Here is a 15169-nt window from a genome sequence, read left to right as displayed (position 1 = left end):
TGGTAGATATATATGTGCATTTCCAAGCATATTTCAGAAAGAACACTGTAAACAGACACAGAAATGAGCCATGCTATAAATTATCACATTAATAAGCAACTTTATTACTCATTTCATTGCTTAGATTATCTATACAACATACACAATTTAGACAAAAATATATACGTATAACATTTCCAAAGAGAATGTTTAATCTGATCTATGAAAGAAACACTTTGCTTCATAGAGAAAAGAGAAGACAAACAGCACACAAAGTAATGGTTTAAACACAGAAAAGTTTCTACCAAGAGGATGAAATCATCTATTATTCATGAGACACAGCAAAAAGAATGGAATCAAACTGCAGCAACACAGACACACGAAAACACTCATTTAGGATGGATGGTGAAGCACTGAATCAGATTGCCTGGGAGGTCACAAAACCTCCATCATTTGAAGTTTTTATTAAAAAGTTAGGAAAAAATGGCCTGACATAGAGCAGCCAGTCCTGTTCTGCAGCCTGGGCATGGTCATTCCCCCTTGCTGAATTCCCTAGGGTGAACAGACAGGAGCATGTTTCAGCTAAGGCATAGGGTCAGACTGGCCTTTATGGCTTCACTCGCTCCCATCTAAAAACTCTCCCTCATTAAAGACAGAATTAAAGGCAAAAGGTAAAAAAATTAGTAATCTCTGACCTACATGACCTCTTGAGCTTCCTCTCAACTAAACTATGCTTCTTAAAATTTGTGTCTAGTGTTAGAACCAATGTGGCTTTTTGAGAAAAAACAAATTTGAAGAACTGAGCTACAGAATAACAAACTACTCAGTACTAATTCTATCATATCCTCAATTTATAAAACCTTTACCATCTGCTTCATCTGTTTTCTTAACCTGAGTACAAGATGCCTGTTAGCTTCTCTGTTGATCTCTTTTTTAGCAGTTCAAGCACACATTTTTACTAACCTCACTTTGCATCTTTTGAGCTTCCTTTGAAACTTGATACATCGGTGTATCCACAAACTCCAGCATTGATCTGCCTTTAGATTTTTCATAATTCTCTTTGTACTTGATCTAGGAATATGAAAATAAAGGCTGTTAACAGCTGAGAGAATGTGAGATCTGATTATTTGCTGTGGTGGCAGACAGTCTTAGCCATACTCCTTAGAGGTTTTGAGTTGGAAGACTCCTCCCCAATTTAACCTGCTGGAGAAATAGGGAAGCTAGACAAGGAAACTTTTTCTGGAGTCGGTTATTCCTTTGCTTAAAAATATTAGACCTAAAAATGGTAAACATTGAAGACAGCAGGAGTGAGGAGCATCAATCACAATCCTTAAACTCATTGTATGATTTTGGCTGAATGACCTATATCTAGACAGTTGGCAGCTTTTTCATAGGATCCCCTGTCACGTTTCCATTAAACACCACATTTACTGTGTAACAACAAAATCTGTTTCACAGCCACGGCCCACAGGTCTCTCCTTCAGGCTCAGGAGCACCACTCTGAAATGCACTTTTATTTGTACCTGTGAGAGGGAAAAGGGAATGAATGCCTTGATAGGGTGCAGTCTTGCACCCTTCTTGCACCCTATCTTGCACCCTTCCCCTCAAGATACCAATGACCATGACATTAAAGCTATTAGCAAAATCCCATTGAAGAACAGAGGGTTATTACACCCACATGCATTTTTATGCTAACTCACAAAGCAAATACGCTTTGTTTGGAAACCTGGAGAAGACTTCTGAACTCATTCATTCACACTCTTTTGACTAAGATTGGCAAATCTCAAATTAATCAGGGCAGTGTATGACAGAATATTCTAGACAAGCCATAAAGGAAAGCGAATATCTACAAATCAAAATATGATATTCAGAATTAATAATATCATTTTAATTTATTTCTCTCTACAAAAACAGTCATGTCTGTATTTGAGAACAGTGATAAGAATCTCTTTCCCTCTCAGGCTTCTACACTAGGTTTGGGTCCTGGAAAAACAAGCTCCTCTCTCCTTATGGTGCTTCTGATTGAATATGCACTGTACATCACTGTAATCCGTCATGCAGGTGTGTGCCTGATTTAATCACCATTAGAATGCTGCATTTTTTTCTTTGCAACATGTATTTGTGTTTGTGTACACCTGTTTGAAGCACTGCAATTTCTTTGTGATGGATTTGCTCGGTTGTATCCAGGTGAAATTATAAAAGCCCTTACTTTGCTTAAATCATTTCTTATATTCATACTGAAACAAAAACTATCCAGGAATGTTTTCACAAACAAAATCCAGAAGGTTTTGCAATTTAAATACCATTTTAAATAACTACGGGAGAAACAGCATAAAGGAATCTGTATTTTAGGTCTCAAGAGTTCCACTGCTAAATTTGAAATTAAAATATTGTGATGAAATGAAAAAAAAAGGATACGATTAAAAAAAAAAACACCTCTTGTCAGTTCCTAGAGAAAATGCTTGTCCTCCTCATCCAAAGCCAAATGTTTATCTTCGCTAGAAAATAAACATTATTTACATTTGAAGTGCAAAGGAACACATACGATGGTCTGGGTTTGCCTCCTAGTGGAAATCGTTTTAAATGTGGCACATCAAAATCAGTGGAAGCAAACAAAAATTATCTCCATCTACAGATTCTGATTTCATACTTTTACTCCATTCCCCAACTAATGAAATAAAATTGGAAAAAAAAAATCTATAAAATCAAATGAGGTAAATCACATAACCTTTTGCTACACTAAACCACAGGCACCAGATCTAGTCTCTTAAGTCCTATTTATTCACCCTGATCCATAAAATGAAACACATCTAAGTTCCTTTTTTCTTTTTTATCCTGTAGTTCATAAACATCTCAAAGTCTTTACAATAGGGACAGATTAAAATCGTGCAAAACAATAAACTAGCTGTTGTACACATATCAAAGCTTTAAATTTTGTGTCTCCATCGTTCATGCCAAAGAGAATTAATTACATGTATACCTGGTGTAGTTTAACCCCAACTGGCAACTAAGCACAACACAGTCCCCCACTCACTCCCTCCCTGTGGGACAGGGGAGAGAATAAGAAGCATAAAACTTGTAGGTTGAGATAAGATCAGGAAAAGGAAAGGGAAGGCAATTAAAATATTGTAATGAAAAGGAAAATAACAAAAAGAGATAAATTAAACCCAAGGAATGCAAATGAAAAACAACTGCTCATCACCAACAGCCCCACCTGTTCCCAAGAAGCACCCCACAGCCAGCTCTCCCCCTAGTTTATATGCTGAGTGTGACATCATATGGTATGGAATATCCCTTGGGTCAGTTGGAGTCAGCTGTTCCGGCTGTGTCCCTCCCAGCTTCTTGTGCACCCCCAGCCTGCTCGCTGGCAGGGCAATGTAAGAAGCTGAACAGTCCCTGATTTAATGTAAGCACTGCTCATCAACAACTCAAACATCAGTGTGTTATCAACATCATTCTCATCCTAAATCTAAAACACAGCACTACACCAGCTACTAGGAAGAAAATTAACTCTATCCTAGCCAAAACAGAGATAATACCATATGAGGGGAAAGCTCCAGCTTGTGAACTCTCTCCCTCATCAAGAAAATGAAAACAGGATAAGTTCTACCTGTCAAAATCAGTCTTTGTGTGTCCAAACATGCCCATCAAGCTTTCCTCATAACTGCTGTAATTTATTCCCGTGGAAGCTGACATGCATAACAGCTTTGCATTGCTGTTATACATGTATACTATTTGCATATAGTATATGTGTTTCATAAAGTTACATGCACTTCTACAGTCTAGATGAATCAGCAAACCAGTTCAATCAACCATATTAGTTTATGGTTTAATTAATCATGCAGTCCAACATGTCGCACTGGGGCAGATGTAGCTATGTTATGCAAAAGATGAAGAGAAGTACAAAGTACAAGGGAGAAAGATATAGTACAGGGAAATAGCAAATTTGGGCAATTAGCGAGAAGCTCTGTGTTTCAGAGGGGAATAAGAAAAACAGCCCATATGATCAGACTTTGGAAATCAGTTAACAGCACAATCAAAAAGACTGTTTCATAGAGTGGAAGCAGACTACAAGGAAGATTTGGTATGAGCTGTGGAGAGACAAGGAGGACACAAAGAAGGTATTGGAAAAACATGAAGAAAGGCAGGAGAGTAGGCTAAGTTAAAAACCAAAGAGATTACATGGGGAGGTCAAATCTGAAAAGGATTTTGAAAATGAGATTTCTGTAGAAGACAAGTAGCTAGTGGAAACCTTAGGGATTGGCAAAGCACTCTTCTTCCTGCTCGCAGCAAGAAAAAATATCCACCAGCATCTGGACAATGCAAAAATCATAAACTCAATATTTACAGAGTCCTCAGAAGAAGGTAGAGACAATACGAATCAACCCTTCCTGGGCAATAGAAAGAAATAAATTTTGCAAGAAGTGAGCTGCCTTAAGGGAAAGTCCAGGTCTCTATCTCATTAGAGATAAGATGACAAAATGCTGAAGTTCATTCTGAGGGTCTTCATTTAATCAGCAAAAAGAATGCCAACCTTACCTTACATTGAAGGAAACTAGAATTAGGCCAAAATGTCATGAAGAATGCAGGAAGTGAAAGCTATCAATTCATTTATTACCCATATAAAAGAGGATAGTCAGTGTTAGCTTTGCATATCGGAAACAGTCAAAAAGCAAGCCTCAATTCACGAAAAAGCAAAACAAAAATCAAGTACAGATGGGAAGGCTGGATTATTTTGATTATTTTAAGCATAATCTTCATAAGCAGGCACTGACTCAGAAGATAACCCAGCATGCTCCTAGTCATTAGGGTTAACCCTTTGTGTGGTAAATGCTCGCCTCCTGCAGACTGCGAGCAATCTTCCTTCCCTACATCACCCACTCACACCTTTCCACAGTACTTCCGTATTCCTCCTGTGGTTTCTGGAGTAAAGACAAGCAGCTAACCAGCCTACACACGTGTAGTATAGATGTTTTGGGAGTGGGAGAGAAGCTTCAGCATTGCACAGAAGCCAGGGATTTCCTATCTCTTCCTCCCCATTTCAACCCCCATCACTACTCTATATTAGACAACCAGCCCCACCAAGGGGCATGTCTTGTTATGCAGCAGAATGGAGTATGTGCCTGTTTCCTGATCCAGTGCAGGACACCTCAGACATTTAGGAAGGGGAAAAAGGTTTAGACAGAGAACCTCTAAAGGAAGCTAGCACTCAAGAGGCTGTTTATGGCAAAAGTCAAAATATTAAACTAGCATAATAGTCACTTCCATACAGAGATTTGCAGATGAAAACAGTAAGTAAAATCTTAGGCAAAATCAGATTCACAAGGAAAAAAGTATCTTATCAAAGTAAAAAGTGGACAAGGTTTCAGAAGAAATGCTCAAGTAACAGAAGGCTGTGTGATTCTTACCCAGTATATTAGTTGTTCTAATAACTGAAATATCTCTCCCTAAAAGCCCTTTTTTCTTCACTACATCCTCCAACTACTGTGGTTACAACGCTACATTCTACTGCCTATGAGACAATGAGTAACAAATATTTATGGATCTTAAAAGGACTATAAATACTACATTCCTTACTAAATATATTTTTCAGATCATTCTTATAAAGGCAACTTACATTGCTATGCGTTTTGCTGATATTTAAAGCATGGTTTAAATATAGCAGGTTTGGCAGATCAGAAGCTGGATCACGTAGGCTTTCCAAATCTTTCTTGTAATTCACCTGGAAAAAGAATTCAAGTTACATAAAACAAAGATTAACAAAATAATTCACAGCTTCGTATTACAGTGTGGCCGTCCAGAAACAGAAACCATTAAGTGCTTGCCTGAACAATCTCTACCAACCACTAGATGGTGGTCATTTACTGTTATTTGGAGGAAAGGAAAAATCAATAAAAGATTCATCCTGCTGAACAAGTATCTGGGAACTACTCAAACTTTTCCCCAAAAATTACATTTACAACAAAATCACGATTTGTATGACTTTTCAAACTGTTGATTCTTGTTCTTTTTCTCTTGATTCAGGAATTAAACTAATTTTCCAAATAAAAGAAGTTGTATATAAACCAGTTAAAGGGAAGTGCTCCTGTAAATTTTATTTAATATAGATTGCTTTCAGCAAAGATAAGCAATACAGTCGCCTACAACAAAAGATAATCACTTAATGAAGTAGTAGAAAATAACTTCCTATCAGCCTACGGTAGGATTTACCATGCTTCTGATAGCTGGATGTCCAGGCGGCTGGAAGAAACTAGCCATCTTTACCTAACTTGGATGACAAAACTTTAAACCAGTACCTTTAGTCACTTCCACATATATACTGTGTTCTTCACTGATTTAGGCAGACTTCAAATCAACAGTACTCAATTCGCATATCTCTTATAATAGTTATTACTTCAATTAACTTTTTACTAAACATTTAGATTTTTGAAACAATTACATATTCGGTAGGACCCTTTCCAGAGCCAGGCTCTTCTGTTCCCATTGGGTGGTGCCTCACATGTTGGAAATGCCAAACTACAGAAGGCACGTTCCTTGGCTATCTGGGATCGCAGCCTCAAAGAAGAGCTCACATTTTTAGCATTAGAAACACTGTTAAATATATCAGCATTATCACTCCATATAGATGTTTTCTCTAATCTGGCCCAGCAGTAGGCACCCATTGCTGAATCTATTGACTGCTATACTTTATAACACCATTCAGAGGATCAACCAGCAGAATGAAGTCTTAAAGATATACATATAAATCTGAGCTGCACGTACAACCTCCTTCTACGACCACTGGAAAAAAGCCTGCACTTCGCTCCTCTAAAGACTGGAATCTACAACAGGTCAGAAGAATTGCTCCCTATAAGTATTTATTTCTTTCCCAAACATGAAAGGACCGAGTACAAGGCAATTAGCTCATAGTAAGCAGCGTATCTTCTGAAACACAAAGTTGAGCAAGATGGATTCTCATCTAAAATCATTACAAAAAATTCTCCAGGCCCTTGGCAAAGAGCTTTGTCAGAAGCAGAGGAAGAAATGTATAACATGTTGTACACCTGCTATACAGACACATTGCATAGCAGAGGTTGCAGCTCAGAGTAATTCATAAGATGGAAAAAGAAATTCTGCTTGAGAAAAAAAATTAGGTTTTTCACTATGTAAATGCATGTAAAATACAAAGCAAATTCACTTACATCACTTGCCAAGGTGGATGCAATCTGTGCTTGCTTGAAGGAAGCACTGTCCAGAGGATTGTACTGATGGCTCTTCATTTCCTTAGTGAACTGCTCTTTGTATTTCACCTTCCAGAACAAACATATCTAATATTAACATGTAGCACTTGAAGGCAGCACAGAGAATTCAGATTACAAAGGAGCTTATTAAAGGCAATTGCCTTATCCATAAATCTTTAAACAATCAAGACATTTAAAGAAGCCCAGTTTAGCCACACCTGTGACTCTCTCATGCTGGTTTCAAAGTAATTTTTCTGTATCTGAATTTTACTAAAATAGAAAAATAATTTTTAGTTTTTTAGCGATTACTGGTACTGAAGCCTTTATAAAAAGGAAACAGAAACAAAACTATATGACTCACCTCAGTAATCAAATAAACCAGAACTGTTTGACTAGTAATAATCTACTAGGAATCATTCAATTCATAATTAACATAATAAATGTGGTTTTGAAGAGAAAAAATTATAAGATTAATAAATTGTACATCTGGCAAAATAAATCACTTGTAAATTTTTCAACCACATCAAAGTGGCATATCAGAATCAAACTTCCCACTCAGCCATCTTCCCACCACCAGGTCCACACATCACTCGCACTCAGTCAGGCTGTCACCAGAGCCCCCAGGTTTATTTGTAATTCTGCCAGAAATTTCCCATGAGACCCCCGAAGAATCTCACTGTAGTACAGTCTCTTCTTGGGGACAATGCCCACCTCATTACAGTGTTAGAAAGCATAATTAATGACTGTCTGCCATCACTTTCATTCTCTTTTCTTGTTCAAAAGAAAAAGGGGAACTACAACACATGTAAGAGGAAATAAGCAATACGTAAATGTTGAGGAAATGGTATTAAAAGTAAATAAATCACAAAAAAACATAAAATCTGCTGAAGAACTGAATTCAGAATCTGAACATATGAAATCGAACCTATAGTAAATCTCTGTCCTTTGTCCTCCTTGTTGTGCATGATCATCAAACATCTGGAGACTTTGCACACATGCCTTGCTTCTTTCCAACAGCTGGGCATCATGCAGGAGAATAAAACTCAGTCTGAATTATGCTGCTTTCATGAATATTAGTCAGACACCTGATATCTGAGCCTACACAATATCCATTATAATTTACCACGCTCTGCATTAAATAAATATGCAGCTTTTTCCTTACTCCTTTTTTCTCTATTCCCACATGTATGTCTGATAAAGTGGTTAAACCACCTCAAACAATCTCCTTTTCTTTTTCCTCAGCTTTAGTTGTGGGAAGAATTTTCTTTTTCCTTTTTAGTTCTTCTTTGCCTCAAAAGACTCTCAACACGGTTTGGCTTACATAACATTGTTATGCTTAGCCACGATGCCCAGTATTTCATTAATCAGGATAACAAGAAACCAAAACTAAGCCACCCAAACAGACACTAACCATTTATGTTCAAGAACTACATTATGATTCTAGCCCTTACGTTAATTTTTCAAAGGAAGGAAATTCAAAAACATTGTTACTTTTAAAGAGAAACTTTATCTGAACGCATGATGAACTTCATGAATCTTTCACACTAACTCTAGAAAATAATATCTATTGCCTTCTGGTAGATTCATCTGGTTCATATTGCTTGATATTTGCCTTGGCTTTGGATCAAGTGCAAAGGCATATATCTGAACATACAAAGACATTGCCTTTGACAAAGGGAAATCGACGTTCCATGCAAGCAATGAAGGAACGAATCAGTGGGCATTTCTCTCTTAAAAGGTGTATCTAAATCTTGCCTTCTAATAAAAATCAGGTAGTGCTGGAATATGTGAGTCAGAAAGCCTCTGAAGCCAGAGATCAAGCTTAGCATGGCAAGCAAAATTATCTTTTACTCCTTGCGCATCAGCTCATATCATAACAACACTGCGAACAAGAGTTTAACTATCCAGCTACTGCAGGCTGTATTCTGCCCAGCCAACAAACGCCACAAACTGTGCACACAAGCGGAACGTACAAGGTGGTCCTAGATATTCTTTTTAAGTGTGAAAGCGTCAGTACTAAAGGGACCTCTCTTCACAACTGGCTTGCCATGTTCCAGTTGCAGCCATTTCATGCCATCTTTTGAAAGATTATTTTAGCAATACCTTTCGATCTAGAGATTCCAGTAATAAATCCCTGGTAGTGTCATTTCAGATCACACCCCTACTACTGAAGGAAAGAGGGGGAGCCAGTAAACCCAGTCTTCAGAGGGCTGTGTCTCCTGATGCCGATGTGCAGGAGGGTCCCAAATTTAAGAGACTGCCCACCAATCCAACTGAAAATATTCCTGTTGGATTAAGGGATGTCTCAGAACCTCTAGGCTCTACTGCCTCATCTGCCTGCTCTCCTTATTGCCTTTGCTCTCCTCCCCAACACCATCACACATGTCACTCTGGTGCAAAATGGAAACTGCACAATAATATCAGATGACCCTGGCAGTATCTCAAGAGCACTTCCAGCAGTAATTTAACTCTGATGTGTCATAGGGGATTCATCGCATTGAAAGTTACACACCCATTCGCTTTCTCTTTTATCAGTATTTTCCTGGTTCTTTCTTCCTTTTGAAAGAAAGCGTGGGGTGGCAGAGGGCGAAGAGAGAAGAGCAAGCCCATGGATGAGTCACTGTGAAGTAATGCACATGGTATTTATCCTTCTTTTGAACAGGAGAAAGTTATGAATGCAGTTTAAAGGGGAAAAATAAGCCTGAGAGAAAGGCTTCTGATTAAAAACAAGGCAGAAAAATACTTCATCAGTGATTTCTAAAACATCCAAAGGGGATAGGTCTTAGCAATGTTGTAACACAGTGGAAGAGCAAATAAAAAGCCACAGTACAAATGACATTTGTTAGTGGCAGCTTATCTACAAATTTCATCATTAACCAACAGTTTTATTTTAACGAGGGTTTAAAAGATGGCTACTTAATTACCATCTTAATTAAAGTCTTCAGTTTGTTTATTTTTTTAGAGAGTATGTAGTAGGGACTAATTTAAAAGAAATGCATGGAGGTTGCTCTCTAATTGTTGCTGAAGGAAAAGCAAACTTTGCAGGCTTTAACACAACATCCCTGAAAAACCAAACTGGAATTAAATAAGATGTGGGTAAACAAACTTCTCATCGGCCTTGCACAAAACCGATAAAAGTCAGAATTGCAGCTGGACAGAGCAGTGTCTTTAGAAGCTTTGCAGCAACATTCCTAAATCAATTCCGTAGTTCAAAGCTGTTCACACAGGGAGTGTTCAGTTTCAGAAGTGGATGACATCACCCACTGTTCAGATTTACAAAGAAACTACAAAAATTGAAGCATTCAACCACTGGGATCCCAGGATGAAGCAGACGCAGCTAAAGCACTTCCTCATGAACATATGAAAACATACTAAAAAAAAAAAAAAATTAAAAAAGAAAAAAAACCCACAAAACTGTCAGAGCAAACAGATATTGAAGAAAATATTACACAAACAAAGAGTTAAATTAAAATATTGGTTGCTAAAAGCACTAGCAAAGTTTAACACAAAGATAGACTAAGAAAATCCTAGGCTTTTTGTGTTGTTAGTAATAATCTCAGAGAAGGCACATTTTGAAAAATATTCTACCTCTAACAATTTTATCCTGGGAACAATAAGCACCAGATCTAGCATGAAATACAAATACCCAAAATTATTCATCATAAAACCAATTATTGAACACCATAAGGAAAATACTTCCTATCAGCAGCTCTTTGGAAAAGCTAATAAAATGCATTAGAAGACATAAAAAAGTCATAAAAAAGAGCTTGTTTTTATAAAAAATACTAAAAATAACCCAAATTATACAATGTACATTCAGTAAATTGACAAGCTTCATGTTTTCACAAGGGCTAACACAGTTTCTGTTTTAAATTTGGTTTAAAATCAACAGAAAGCGGTTACCGCGTGCTGTGGGTAAATATACTAGTTCTGGGAGCTATTATTTTTGCTGCTGCTGTTGTCAAAAGCTTTGTTAAATAAAACCTAAAAAGAAAAGAAAAAAAGAGAAGAAAAAGGAAAAAGGGAGGAGAGGGAGGGTACACTGATTTTGTAGAGCCTTGAGTGCCAGTCAAACATTAACACTGTTTTCTTCGCTTTGTTTGCCTTCCTGCTTGCTTTGATTGCTTTTTCCCTTCGTTACACCCACACTGCCTGACCTCTTCTTGCTCCTGTTCTACATACTCCCTAAATTACCTACCCATATGCACCACATTAAAACATGTTATCATCTTCTCTTTCCATTACATCCATCAGAATTGTCAACTTTGCAAATTTACTGAGGGTCAAATAACTAATATTTCTCTGCATTGTCGCAGCTTATAGATTCATGCTATTAAGGGAGATTATTAACTTTCAGCACAAAAAGTTTATAATGCTTCCATTTGCTGAGAAACAAATAGAAACCCTAAAAGCCAGAAAGTCTGGAGACAATAAAGAGATCATTAACTTTACTATTTTTTAAATCTTGTAATTGTTACAAGCCTGCTTCATGATACTTGATAAAGAGGACTGACATGACTGACCCATATTCAGGGCTCTTCCTCTCCTACAGCACAGGTGCATTCCTCATCCTGCCCCACAACCCTGCTCTTTGGACGCAGGGGTCATCTTCATTTTTCTGTGCTCTCGATTTATGGTCAGTGTGTCTAAGTGTTATAATGATTCAAATAATATATAAAAACATTAGACAACTCATGGCCACTGCCTTCCTTCCGAGGAGCTGGGGAATTGCTGAGTGCACCTCCCTGCTGCTGAAAGCAGCCTGGTGTTTACAATCTCCATGCTGATGCACGCAGATGGCTGGCAGCAGTGACAAGCTGAAGCATTGCCTCCCTTTCAAAAAGTATGTATTTTCCCCATCACACACCGCAAGCAGCCACAACAGTGGAGACTGAGGAGAGGACAAGATAAGAAAGGATCCCAAAACATGGATCCAGGCCCAGTCGCTGCAGTGTTTGGACCACTGAGGTTCAGCAGGAATCTTCTTTACAAACAAGCCGTAAGCAGGCTACATTTTGTCAACTGCTCCTCTTTTGCTGCCACACCTTCTGCACTATTTGGACTCTAAAGAAGTTAAAATTGCACACCAAATGCTCTCTTCTGCAGAATTATCTCAACTACAACTGCTGCCATCCCAGTCCCTGGCAGTAAAGAGACTCTATTATAAAGCTTTTGCACATGCAGCACGCATTGTCCAAGAGAAAAAGCACATCTAATAAAAATGAGATAAAAAGTGTATTTATGAGGCCTATGATGCAGCTGGCTCAGCATCAGCCTGCAGGACCTCATGATCCAGCTGGTATTTTCTGATTGTTGCGATTGTTCGCCACAACCTCAAGGGTACCACGCTTAGTGAGATGGAGAGGGCTACTGGAAAGGGATCTGCTTTGGTCTCATTTGTGACGACAGGCAGCTGCAAGCCCACTAGGCTCTGAAATAGGCTGCAAGGAAAGGAGTGTGGCAGCCACTGAGTAGACATACAGGAAACCATACACTAAATTTAGACACAAACCCTTTTAAAAACCACTAGAAGTGTTTGCTAAGTGACAGACAGGTCTAAGCAGCGCCGCACTGGCCCTTCTTAGCACAGGCTGACTTCCAAGTCTGCACGATGTTAAACACAAAAGAATCTCTTAGCAGACTTGCCCATCAGCAGAGCAAAGAGCACATGATCCATTAAAAAATCGCAGAAAGAAATCTATTTGGAGAACACAAACTAATTTTGATTCTGAACATAATCAACAACAAAGCAATAAAAAACCATGTCTTTTCTTTTTCTATTTGTGCAGTATTAATGCTTTAAATTTAATGATGGTCCAGTGTGAAACAGGAAATCATGTTGCAGATATCTAAGGACAATGTTTGGAGACAGCAAAAAGAGTTCACCCTCTCGCAGATACTGCACTATTTTGCAGCTTGTTGCCTATGACATGTTATTCTCATTTTATGCTAGTTCTAGGGAAGATGTTTCCTATTTAGCCAAATCACAAGTATTTGTTACACAACACTGATTTTCAGACTGTTTTAGTGTATGCACTACTACATTTGGGGGGGTGGTGTCTGTTCTAGTTCTGGGAAGGCTGACATGGCCTTCTCCAATCAAAGGGTGTTATCCTCCTCCTACAGGAGAGCAGAATTTGTTCTTGGGTTTACAAAAGCTCTAAGTGTAGCCTGACAGGATTACTAGTGAGGATTATGCAAGGCACTGTTTAAGAACTACTTCAGAAAAAAAAAAAAAAAAAAAAAGAGGAAAAAGAAAACAAAAATAAAAAGAAAAAAACAGGTCAGCAGTCAAAAATCCCTTCTATCAGTGTCAGGCTGATCTGTAGTAGAGTCTGATGCATAGATCTTACGAAAGAAGACTCATAAGAGGAAAAGAGGGAATATTTGTGTGTTCAGCTTTGATTTTAGTTATGGACTAAAATACTCTGTCCTTTTTTCACTCCCCTTTTTTTTTTCCCCGGGGTTAATATATAACAGAAAGTAGTACATAAAAGGTTCGGTTTCAGGGGGAGGGAAGGCGGGTGGTTTACGTGTCAGGCCAAATTCAGATCCCATTACTCACATTAGCAAGCAGTTATACAAAAGACCCCGGTTACCTCAGTGGGATTAATCACAGGGTAAAGTTCCACTCAAACTGAATGAGAAGCAAAATTTGCCTCTAAATTACATACAGATCAGATAATATTTTAGAAATCCTAGATAATCTGTATAAATATACACCATCTAGACAAAAGATGAGTTGTAACAGTCATAGTTCACTGTTTTTTTGCATTAAAAATGTATATTCTGTTTCCTAAAAATCTTAAATTTACCAGTCATTGAAATACTATATGAAAAGTTTGAGAACATAATCTTCATGCAATTAGAGATAATCATCTAAAAATCTAAATATTTTCTTGCATTACTAGGAATGAGAGATCTGAATGAAGTCATTGTAAAATGATGGAGAATCTTACTTGGCTTAACAGTTTTGAAACTCCTTTAGCATGTTCAAAATCTGATCTTCCAAGTACAGTAGGCTCCTTATTCATCTCTCCCCTTCCTTTCCTGTACTCAGCCTTAAAAAAAAAATGAGCATGAATCACTATCAAATTAATTGGTTTTGCTTTATCAAGAGAAATGTAAGCATTAAAGCTAGTACGAAAAGTCTCATTTAGTGATCTGCACTGACACTACTGTTCTAATCCAAAAAAAGCCCTTCTCAGGCTTCAGCTCCTTAACAACAACATATTTATTTATTGTAAAACACAATGCACAGCATTCACAAATTCAACTTTAACCAAATGCACATCTTAAGCCTGAGAAATATTGTTCTCCCAATCAGGCAGAATGATTCACAGTGGCTCAGCATTTCTTATAACAGTCTGCAGTTTACACAAGATTATTTGTAGCGGCCGAAAATAGTATTGAAACAAAACCAGGCTGAGGGGCAGCTTTTTTGAAACATAAGGTCAAATTCCACTCTCAGTTTCACAACTGCAATCTTGCTGATTGTCAGTGAGGTTGCACTGGAGAAAGGGAGCAGAATTAGCCCCACAAGGTTCATGTTATGTGATCTTTCCAGTCAAACTGCCTCCCATGCAAATTGCTGCAATTTTTTTCCACAATGCATTAGAAAACAGCACAGATGAATCAACAATAGGTGCTTTGCAATATCACAAACTAAATTACCCACTGCCTAAAATAGGCTTCTTGCATTAGTTAGGCACTGTGAATCAGCAAGGGCACATCATAACAACAGACTGAGAGAAACAAAAGTCCCAAAGCCACTCTAACTCAAAGAGGACTTGAAGAGCAGTTAGTAAATTTGGATGTCGAACCTGATTTTGTAGTTGTTCTTGCTTTTCAGAAAATGCTGAATATTCAAAAGGCGAATCTCGGGTCTCTTTAAACTGTCTCCCCATAGCTGCCTAGTCAGTCTCACATTAAACTATAAGCAGTTACTTAAAATCTTGGCTCAGGGCTTT

General features: G+C 37.9%; 1 protein-coding gene across 14 annotated transcripts in view; it reads right to left on the bottom strand.

The window, feature by feature from the left end:
• NEBL (nebulette) overlaps window positions 1-15169 on the bottom strand; it is a 248903-nt gene that overhangs the window by 54141 nt on the left and 179593 nt on the right. For 12 of the 14 annotated variants that reach the window (XM_030495792.1, XM_030495808.1, XM_030495815.1 and 9 more), the window contains 4 exons: window positions 14159-14260; window positions 7161-7268; window positions 5597-5701; window positions 943-1050 (listed from right to left, as the gene is read on the bottom strand). The exons of 1 other annotated variant lie outside the window; for it this stretch is intronic. In XM_030495792.1, coding sequence (XP_030351652.1) covers window positions 943-1050; window positions 5597-5701; window positions 7161-7268; window positions 14159-14260 — 423 coding nt within the window. The remainder of the gene's footprint in view (window positions 1-942; window positions 1051-5596; window positions 5702-7160; window positions 7269-14158; window positions 14261-15169) is intronic. One more of the 14 variants, XM_030495872.1, reaches the window with a different exon arrangement.

This window comes from Strigops habroptila, chromosome 1 (genome assembly GCF_004027225.2).
Source record: "Strigops habroptila isolate Jane chromosome 1, bStrHab1.2.pri, whole genome shotgun sequence".
NCBI lineage: Eukaryota > Metazoa > Chordata > Aves > Psittaciformes > Psittacidae > Strigops > Strigops habroptila.
The sequence above is the reverse complement of the archived record's forward strand: the minus strand, read 5'-3'. Positions and strand labels throughout refer to the sequence as shown.